Here is a 9,721-nt window from a genome sequence, read left to right as displayed (position 1 = left end):
AAAAACCAAAACGGCAAAAACACCCGCATGTGGCCGTAGTTTGCGGACGCCTGCTTTAGGTATTACATCTGGTCGAAGTTGGGAAACTGATTTCACAAACAGTATTTGACACAGACAGGTGGTTGGGATGTAGGCCAATTCAAGGCTTTCTGGGAACTGTAGTTGTTTTTTGGTTAGGAGCTATTCCAGTAGGGCTTTCTGGGAATTGTAGTTTCCGGAGACCTACACTTCCCACCTGGTGGTTTTTAGCTTTCCTTTCCCCAGACCAAACACAGGCTCCTGCTTGCAACTTCGGTGGGCACAGCGATCACACCTGCAGCCCACCCCGGCCTCGGTACCAAACGCCCGCGGAGCAGGTCACGGCTACCACCACGGCCAGTCACAGGGCACCCGTGCTCCAGGTGCCTGGCAGGTGTGGAGGGTTAACTGGAAGGGCCCGGCCAGAGAGCCCACTGGTGACACTCGCCTTCCCTGTCAGCCTGCGTCGGGCCTGGGACCTGCATGAGTTGTGACCTCTGGGTATTGAGCACACAAGAGGCTGCTTAGGGCGGGAGAGTCATTTACAAGCAGTTGCCAGACAGAGCATAAAGAAAAAAAAAAAGATTTTTTTTTTTATTTTGTGGAAAACAAAAGCAAAAAAAAAAAACCTAAAACCCCAAACTCCAGAAAAAAATCAATACGTGTTTTTTAAAAAATACTGTATAAGTCTCTACTCCTCTCCCTCCCCCTAAACAGCTCTTCTTGTGTCCTTTCATCTAAGTGCCCTCTCCCCACCCCCTGATTCCCGTTCTTGCTATTGTACCCCACTTCCCGATACTACCCAGGATGCTCTCCCCATTTCTCTTACCTGCCACCTTGTTCTTCCTAGAATTTTGGTGAGCCCTGTACCCACAGTCCCATTCCCCAGCATGCAAGACCTGTCCCCCTTCCTTTTCTGGGGTTCAATCATCCTTCCCCCTACCAGTCCCTCTCCCAAGAATCTATTCTAAGCAGGAGCATGTACGGAATCCCTGCCAAATCCCCTCCCGTTCCCACCCACCCCACCTCAAGAAATGGCAGACCTCTCGCTGGGCAGCTTGGCCAGGAAAAACACATTTCCAGTCCCTCTGCCTCCTCATTCCGGAGGGCCCGTTCCCTCCCTCCACAGACCCATGCACCTCGAAGAGAAGTCCGTCTCTCTGGGGTCCCGTACTCCCTGGGCCTTCTCAAAGAACAACCCTCTCCCTCTCCCCGCTTTTCTTCTGGAGGCAGGCTCTTCTGTCCATGGGATCGCGGGCCCCTCCCTCAGGATGTGTGTGTCTGCTCAGGCTCCCCACCATCACTGCGTGTCCTCGACCCCCAATTCTCCTGGGCCAGGGGACCCCTTCCCACCGACCCGGAGCCGGGCCAGCGCTAGCGGATGAGGACGTTGATCTCCGCCACGCTGGCCTCCAGCACGTTCTCGGCCGTGGTCTTGCCGTGCTGCTCCTTGAGGTGCCGCCGAATGGCAGGCTTGTGAGCAAAGCGCACGTCGCAGTAGGAGCAGCGGTAGGGCCTGGCTCCGGAGTGCAGGTTGAGGTGGTCGTGCAGCGTGGACTTCTGCGTGAAGCACTTGCCGCAGATGCCACAGGAGTGCGACTTGACGCCGCGGTGCACGTTCATGTGGCGGTTGAGGTTGCTGCTGTGGTTGAACTGCTTGCCGCAGCGCGGGCACATGAAGATGAAGTGCTGCGCCCGCATGTGGAAGACCAGCTTCTCCACGCCCTGGAACACCTCCGGGCACTTGGTGCACTTGATGTTCTTCAGGGAGCTGCCACTGGAGAAGCCCCCGGGCAGGGGCCCCCGGCTGCCCCCCGACCCGAGGCTGCCCCCCGCCCCCCGGGCAGCCATGGCCACTGCTGCCGCCTCCACCAGGCCAGAGGTGGCCCCCACGCTGGCCCGGCCTCCAGGGATCAACAGCAGGCCCTCCCCTTCCGCATCCTCGGACAGGCTGTAGCAAGCTTTCACCACGCCCTGCGGTGGGGCCATGGTGCTGGGGGGCACGCTGCTCTGGGCCAGCTCCCCCAGGTGGCTGCCCACGGCGCCTCCGATGCCCAGACCTCCTCCCAGGCCTCCGGGAGGTTTGAGGCGGTGTGCCACCTCCAGGGCAGACTCCACCTTGACGATGCAGATGTCGGACACATCCTCATCCTCATCCTCATCCTCTTCCTCAGCCTTCAGCTCCAGATCCTCATCCAGCGGGAACTCGAGCTTCACAGGCCGAAGGAGGGGAGGGGGCAGAGGGGGTGGGGGTGGGGGCTTGGGGGCTGGCTTTGGGGTCCTGGCAGGAGGGAGGAGGGATTTGGTGGCACTGACACTGCTCACAAGGCTGGCATCGCTGACCCCATCCTCTTTGAGGCCTATTTTGGGCTCGATAAACTGACTGAGGGCATTCCGGCATTTCTCCACCACATGCTCCATCTGCAGGTAGGAGGCGGCCGTCAGGTAGTTGACGATGTCCCTGACGGCGAATTCCAGGGCGCCCGTGTAGCAGGAGAGCAGCAGGTCGGCCACGATGCGTGCGCTGTGCATGAGCGAGACCTGCAGCTCGGAGCTGGGGTTCAGCAGGAACTGGTCCCGCAGGAAAGGGGAGCAGGCGGCCAGGATGACCTTGTGACCTCGGAACTTGAGGCTGTCGGCCACAATGGTCACGTCGCAGAACCGCTCCTCTGCGCGGAGCTGGTTCATGTTCCGCAGTGTAGCAGCCTCGTGGCCCGGCAGCTGGAAGCGCAGGACTTCCACCCCAGAGGCCATTGTGGCGGGGGGTGGGCAACCCTGGTTGGGAAGGAAACCGGTCAGAGACAAAGGTCTCTGGCTCTCCCCAGACACGGCTCCAGGCCCCTCGTCCCCATCTCGCCCGGCCCCCCGGCATCACATCTCCCAGTCTTCAGTCCTCAGTTTCCCCAGCCCCGGGGTGGGGGTGGGGGCGCTGTCCCTCCCCGGAGAGGGAGGCGTGGTTCCCGGGGGCGGGGCAGCGGCGTCCATACCCCCAGTCCAACCGCCCGCGAGGATGGGGCGAGCCCGAGCGCCCACGGGAACAGGAGTGGAGGCCTGAGGCTCTGGGCTCCGGGGTGCCCGGGTTGCAGGATCTTCTCACCCCGCCCCCTTTACTCGCTGCCTCCTTCCTCCGCCCCCACTTTGCACGTTTGCACGCGCCTTTCACGTCCTTCCCCCCCACCGCCTGCACGCATGGTGCACGCCCCCCCACCCCCCGCTCAGAGCTCCGTGGCACGCCCCGCCAGCCCCAAGACCCTGAGTGCACGCGCCTCTCACCTGGCCCTGGTCCGCGTGCTGTTTTTTTGCCCCCCTACTTCCCCCACCCCCCCGGGGCCGCCGGCGCCCCCACACTTGGGCCGGGCCCGGGCAGCGCGCAGGCGCGGGGGTGCACGGGGCGCGCGCGCGGGGCTGGCTCCGCGTGGGCGTCAGGAGGGAGGGGCGGGGGCGGCTCGTGCCGAGTGTTCCAGGCTCCGCGCGCGGCGGCCGCGGCGAGAACTCTGGGAGGAGGAAGAGGGGAGGGAATTAAAGGAGCAGGAGTTCCCCCCTTTCCGACCCCGCTTTCAGCACCAGCCCCCCCACACGGTTAAAGGGCCGGAGGGCCTGGCCTCCCCTTTGGCCGGTATTATTTGTCCGCCAGAGCGGAAATACGCTCCACCCCCCTCGTCCCCGCTCCCCCTCCTCGGTGCCTCCGGGCGCGAAGGCCGGTCTGCGCGTGCGTGCCCACTGCCGCCACGGCCCCGCCGCCGCCCCGCCCCGCCCCGCCGCCCGCCAGGCGCCCTCCAGTGCGCGTCCCCGCCCGCCGCGCCCCCGTCCCGGGGCTGGTCTCCCGCGGGCGGCGCAGCCACCTGCTGCCCGGGCGGTACCGCTCGGGCCCAGCCGTGCCCAGCGGCGAGTTAGAGCCACGGCCCCAGGCCGCCCTCTCTGAGCGCTGGTCCCTGTGGCCACGCGCTCGTCCCCTGCTGATGGGTGGGCGCACTTCCAGATTCCCCCAACTCCTCTGAAGCTGGTACCCACCCCGCCCTGCAGGCCCGACCACCCAGTGCCCTCAGCGTTCCCCCATCCCATGTGTAAAATCCACCATCCTCCCTCCTCTCCATTTGAAAAAAATATATATTTTTATTGATTTCAGAAAGGGAGGGAGAGAGAGAAACACCAACGATGAGAGAGAATCATTGATCGGCTGCCTCCCGCACACGCCCTCCACTGGGGATGGAGCTGGCAGCCGGGCATGTGCCTTGACCAGGAACCTTCCCGGGACCCTTCCGTCTGCAGGTCCGCGCTCTATCCACTGAGCCAAACGGGCTAAGGCTCCCCATTCTTATAGCTGAGCCCAGGCAATGGCCCTCCAGCCTTCCCCTTGAACTGGGGATGCCCTCCCCCATCCATTGCACCCTACTACACAAGTAGCCCTAGAATGTCTACTTCTAATTATGTGGTTACTTACGTTAGTAAGATTCCACTGTCTTTCATCTTCCCAATTGCAGCCGTACACCAAATTGACACGGTCAGAGCTTCACCGTCCTAAACAAGACCTCCCCTAACTCTCCACCGCTGCCTTCCCTTTCTCTGTCACTCCCACACCAGGCATCCCAGCCACAGCTTTTATTTTATTTTATTTTTATTTTTTTAATATATATTTTATTGATTTTTTTACAGAGAGGAAGGGAGAGGGATAGAGAGTTAGAAACATCGATGAGAGAGAAACATCAATCAGCCGCCTCCTGCACACCTCCTACTGAGGATGTGCCCGCAACCAAGGTACATGCCCTTGACTGGAATCGAACCTGGGACCCTTCAGTCCGCAGGCCGATGCTCTATCCACTGAGCCAAACCGGCCAGGGCCCAGCCACAGCTTTTAGTAGCACCTGGAAGAATGGCCCTCCCCAGCTCTCATACCCACACTTCCCCACCCATCCAAGTCCAGGTGCGAAGCCCCTGTCTCCTGCCAATTGGATTTACTACGTATTCCAGGATACTATAGCATTTTCCTTACATGTCAATTAAAATATTTTTTATTGATTTCAGAGAGGAAGAGAGAAGGAGACAGAGGGAGAGAAACATCAATGATGGGAGAAAAACCATTGATCAGTTGCCTCTGGCACGCCCCCTATTGGAGATGGAGCTAGCAACCCAGGCATGTGTGCTGACTGGGAATCTAACTGTGAATGCTCAACCACTGAGCCACACCAGCCAGGCCTTACATATCAATTTTGATGAAACTGCTTGATATGTAATGCGTTTACAATCTGGTCTCCCCAAGTAAACACCCTGATTGCCAGAATTAGTCATGGATTATGTTTTGCAAATAAAAGTCATGCAATAAATGATTGACTGTTGAAGTCATTCCTCTCCAGCTCAGCCAGCAGCCACCCACAAAAAGTTTGTTCCTCACTTAAACTGAACTCCCGAACCCAAGGGACGCAGCAGTGTTTAGCTGGTGCCTTGATTCTGCGCCTTTCCCTTTTAAATTCTCTGACTTGTATGCCTCCACCCAGTTCTCTCTATTCTAAAAAGCCCTCTGTAGAAATCTCTGTAGTCAGGCAGTGTGGATTGGAGAAGAGCTGTGGCTTTTGTGTGAAACACACAGGCTCAGAGTCACATTTGACTGCTTACTCCGAGAGGGCCCTTGGGAAGTTACTTAGTTCTCAGAATCTTTATCTTTGAACTGGAGACCCCGATTCCTTACAGGGCTAAGGTGAGGTTTAAGTAAGCCTGGCACGCGGGTAAGTGCTGAGTCAGTGATAGGTCCCTTCTCATTTGCCTAACTGGGAGACTACAAATTTTTCAAAAGAACTTTAACTAAAAATGATGTTTTCCTATTTCATCCCTTCTTTTTCTCACTGACAACCTTCTCAAAGACTAGTTCAGCCCTGGCCGGTGTGGCTTAGCTGGTTGGGCGTCATCCCATGCACCAAAAGGTTGCTGGTTTGATTCCTGGTCAGAGCGCATGCCCGGTCGTGGGCTCCATCCCCAGGAGGGGGTGTGCAGGAGGCAGCTGATTGATGTTCCATTCACATCAATGTTTCTCTCTCTCTCTCTCTCTCTCTCTCTCTCTCTCTCTCTCTCTCTCTCCTTCTCCCCCTCTAAAAAATAAATTTAAAATCTTTTTTAAAAAGAGAAGAATAATTCACAGTCCAGTGAGAGCAGAAATATGAAAACCTGTCAAGATAAGAATTTAAGTTTGTAAGGTTTTGTATCCTGTCCCTTCTGGCTACTTCTCTCTCCTGGGAGTGTGAAGGGGGCAGGCGGCCCAATCTCAGCTTAGAGCGTAAGACAGGTGATCCTCGGGGGCGGGTGGAGTTGAGTCTTCAGTGCGCAGCCCACCTTGTCACAGTTTTATATGGAAACAAGTAGAAGCCCGATGCACAAAGATTCGTGCAGAATGGGCCTTCCTTCCCCTGGCTGCTGGCACTGCCTTTGCTCTGGCCAGAGCTGCCTTTTCGCCTTCCCACACTGCCCAGAGGCCCGGAGCAGCAGTGGTGGAGAGTTAAGTGTCCCGCTCAGCCCCAGCCGCTAGGGGTCTGTGTATGCAAATTAACCCACCATCTTTGTTGGGTTAATTTGCATACACACTCCTGATTGGCTGGTGGGCGTTGCGAAGGTATGGTCAATTAGCATGCTACTCTTTCATTAGGTAGATTTATTAGGTAGATAGTGCAGAAGGCAGTCTTTTCTGGTATAGGCGTGGGGAGATGTGGCTTTCCCATGGAGGGGTATCCAGATTCCTGATCCTTGGTCCCCAACTTCTGCCAGTGTGAGATGAGGGGCCTGGTGAGCCTACGACAGCTCATTCTGGAAGGATGTGTGTATTGTTATGTGTATCGGGGAGAAGTGGTCAAGGGTAGCGGCTCAAGGCTCAAAGCACCACTCTGGGTTACTGAGGGGCCAAGCGGTCGGGAAGGCTGGCAATCCTGTGGCAGGCCAGGCAGCTTGGCAGTGGGTTTCCCGCTGCACTTGCGCGGAGCCCAGGCGGGAGGAACTGTTCTCCGAGCACCCAGTGTGGAAGGAGCCGAGAAGTCAGCACGGGCTTTTTCATCTGTGGGCTGGAAAACTTTCCTGTGTTACAGCAAAACCCCCCTCCTCCCCTTCTCCTTGGACTCACACTCAGCTCTGCCTCAGGAGGGGCCCTGGTGGAAGGGCAGCGTGTTGGGCCGGGCTGACGGCTCGCAGCCCAGGAAGAAACCGCCTGAAACAACGGGCCACACCACCCCCAGCCACTCGCAAACCTCCTTTCCCGAGTGCCATCGCTCCGGCCACGGACTCCGCTCCCGGAGCATCCCTCCGTGCGGCGCCCTTCCTCCTTCACACATTCTCCCGGCTCAGCCCCTGACTACTCCGCCCTCCTTCCCACTCCTCTGCGTCCGCACGCTCTCCCCACCCTGCTCACCCGAGGTCTGGGACGTGATGAGATGCTCCTAGCTCCTTGGCCGTCCCAGGAACAGGCCCTTGAGGCTAGATGCCCGTCCCGCCATCCCGGAGTCCTGCCCTGCGGCTCCCTGCCTCTCCTTGTGGCCAGGAACAACTGACCCAGGCCTGGGAACCTGGGGACCTGCGTTCCTGGCTCAGGCCTGCAAATGACCTAATCCACACCCCAATTTTCCTTTCTGCCAGGCTCCCCTCTCCTCCCCCCACGCCCCCTGTCCGGCCAGTACACCAGTCAGGATGCGGCACATCGGCTGCTCTGGGTGCTGCCTTGGGCACCTGGAGGAGCCGCGCTTCCTTCCAGCCTTGCCCACTGTCCTGCGTCCCCTCCCCCACTCCCAACCCCTCTCTCTGAAGACAGCCTGTTTCTTGCCCGAGGCTCTGTGAGTCCCTCTCTTACCCCTGAACATACCTTCCTTTGCTCATCCTGTTTCCCTTGCCGTAACTTCAGAGCCTGTCGAAGCCAATCCTCCTTCTGACACTCCACTCCTAATCTTGCCTCAGCTCCCGCCTTCCTGAGTTTCACTCTGACTCCCTGTGCTAGAACCTAGACACATCTTTGCTATGTTAAGAAAAAGAACTGCCCTCGCCGGTTTGGCTCAGTGGCTAGAGCGTGGGCCTGTGGACTTAAGCGTCCCGGGTTCGATTCCGGTCAAGGACACATGCCTGGGTTATAGGCTCGATCCCCAGTGGGAGGCGTGCAGGAGGCAGCCAGTCAACGATTCTCTCTCGTCATTGAGGTTTCTAGCTCTCTCTTCCTCTCCCTTCCTCTCTGAAATCAATAAAAATATATTTTAAAAAACAACACAAAAAACCTTCTTCAACCCAGTCCTTCTCCAGCTGCTGCCACAGCTTACTCCTCCTTCTCGGCACAGCCAGCACTGCGAGTGTTTGTCCGTTTTCACTGTCTCTACGGCACTCTCCCTAAAGGTATTTGCTGTGAATACATTAAACACTCAGAAGAGGTCTGAAATGAGGAATGAAACAGGACACCTGGGCCCTCACCGCAGCTTAAGAAAGAAATGCCCAGCACCCTCGCCTCCGCTCAGCGGCCTCTCCGGGAATACCTGCTTCCTGGTGGTTCCACTGTCTCTGCGTCTTGTAGGGCAAGCATGTCAAACTCGTGGCCCGCGGGCCGCATCCGGCCCACAGCGAGTATTTTTTCGGCCCAGCCAATATGACGGTATGTAAGAAATGTTTTAATAAAATTTTCATGACTTAATTTTTACAATATCCTGTATACATAATTATTAATAACAAACTACAACATTCACTAATGACTGATTACCATCACCGTGTTGCATTCATTTCCCTTACGGGCCTTACGCGCAGGCGCACCATTTCTCTCCACTAATACCAGCAGCGAATATTTTAGCAGCCATCACCATGTCATTAGTCTTGTACTGACTTGTTGGGTGTGTGCAACAGGAAATATTTCGCTTTTGGAGAACAAGAAAAATAGGCTTATTTGCGTTACGCTTGTTAATTTATGCAGTTATTCAGTGTCTGGTAAGTTAATCTTCAAGAAAAAAATTAATCTTTATTAAAATGTTCTATTATTTTATGTTAACGATGACTCACTTATTTCAGCCCTTTGTATTCAGCATGTCTCTATCGAAATAAACCTACGTTTCTATGAAAATTGAAGCTTTTGTTTTTTTGCAGCCCACGTAGACTCACACCTTGTTTATTTGGCCCGTGTGAGCCTGTGAGTGTGACATGCGTGTTGTAGGTATTCCTAAACAGCGTACTGTTGAGCTTTGCCTGTTCCATCTTCACATGAATGGAATCACACTCTGCACTTTTTCTCGTGCTGGCTTTTAAACTCAGCATTATGACTTTGTTAACTTGAATCGTTAAATTCATTCATTTACTTTCTGTCTGCTTGCTCACACAATATTTATTTATTTATTTACTTTTATATGTTTTTATTTATTTTTAGAGAGAGAGGAAGGGAGAGGAATAGAGAGATAGAAACATCAATGATGAGAGAGAGACATTATCTATCGGCTGCCTCCTGCACCCTCCCCCGCCCCCCCGCCCCCACTGGAGATGGAGCCTGAAACCCAGGCTTGTGTGCTGACCAGGAACCTAACTGGTGACCTCTTGGTTCCTGGGTCAACGCTCAACCACTGAGCCACACCAGCCGGGCCCACCACAATTTATGAGTCGCTGCCCTGTGGACGGACATTTGTTCTGTTGAACAGGTGGCCATCACCAAGCTGCTGGACTCCCCTTTCCTCTTCTCTGGGTACCACCTGTAAGCTTGCCCAGGGCAGCGTCT

The 9,721-nt window shown here is 56.0% G+C and overlaps 1 protein-coding gene across 2 annotated transcripts; it reads right to left on the bottom strand.

Annotated features, from left to right (window-relative positions):
* Window positions 1-35: 35 nt before the first annotated feature.
* Window positions 36-3,590, bottom strand: ZBTB12 (zinc finger and BTB domain containing 12). Of its 2 annotated transcripts, none has more exons than XM_079781231.1 (2): window positions 3,292-3,590; window positions 36-2,793 (listed from the first exon to the last, which is right to left on the bottom strand). In XM_079781231.1, the coding sequence occupies exon 2, from the start codon at window positions 2,770-2,772 to the stop codon at window positions 1,393-1,395; it is 1,380 nt and encodes a 459-aa protein (XP_079637357.1). In that variant the 5' UTR covers window positions 2,773-2,793; window positions 3,292-3,590; the 3' UTR covers window positions 36-1,392. The 2 variants fall into 2 exon arrangements, with proteins under 2 accessions (XP_079637357.1, XP_079637358.1); XM_079781232.1 differs by lacking the exon at window positions 3,292-3,590 and adding an exon at window positions 3,006-3,077.
* Window positions 3,591-9,721: the final 6,131 nt, after the last annotated feature.

This window comes from Cnephaeus nilssonii (genome assembly GCF_951640355.1).
Source record: "Cnephaeus nilssonii genome assembly, chromosome: 9".
Classification (NCBI taxonomy): Eukaryota; Metazoa; Chordata; class Mammalia; order Chiroptera; family Vespertilionidae; genus Cnephaeus; species Cnephaeus nilssonii.
The sequence above is the reverse complement of the archived record's forward strand: the minus strand, read 5'-3'. Positions and strand labels throughout refer to the sequence as shown.

Bases quoted from the DNA above. Each gene is read 5' to 3' on its own strand.
- ZBTB12 (XM_079781231.1), bottom strand. From the start codon at position 2,772: ATGGCCTCTGGGGTGGAAGTCCTGCGCTTCCAGCTGCCGGGCCACGAG.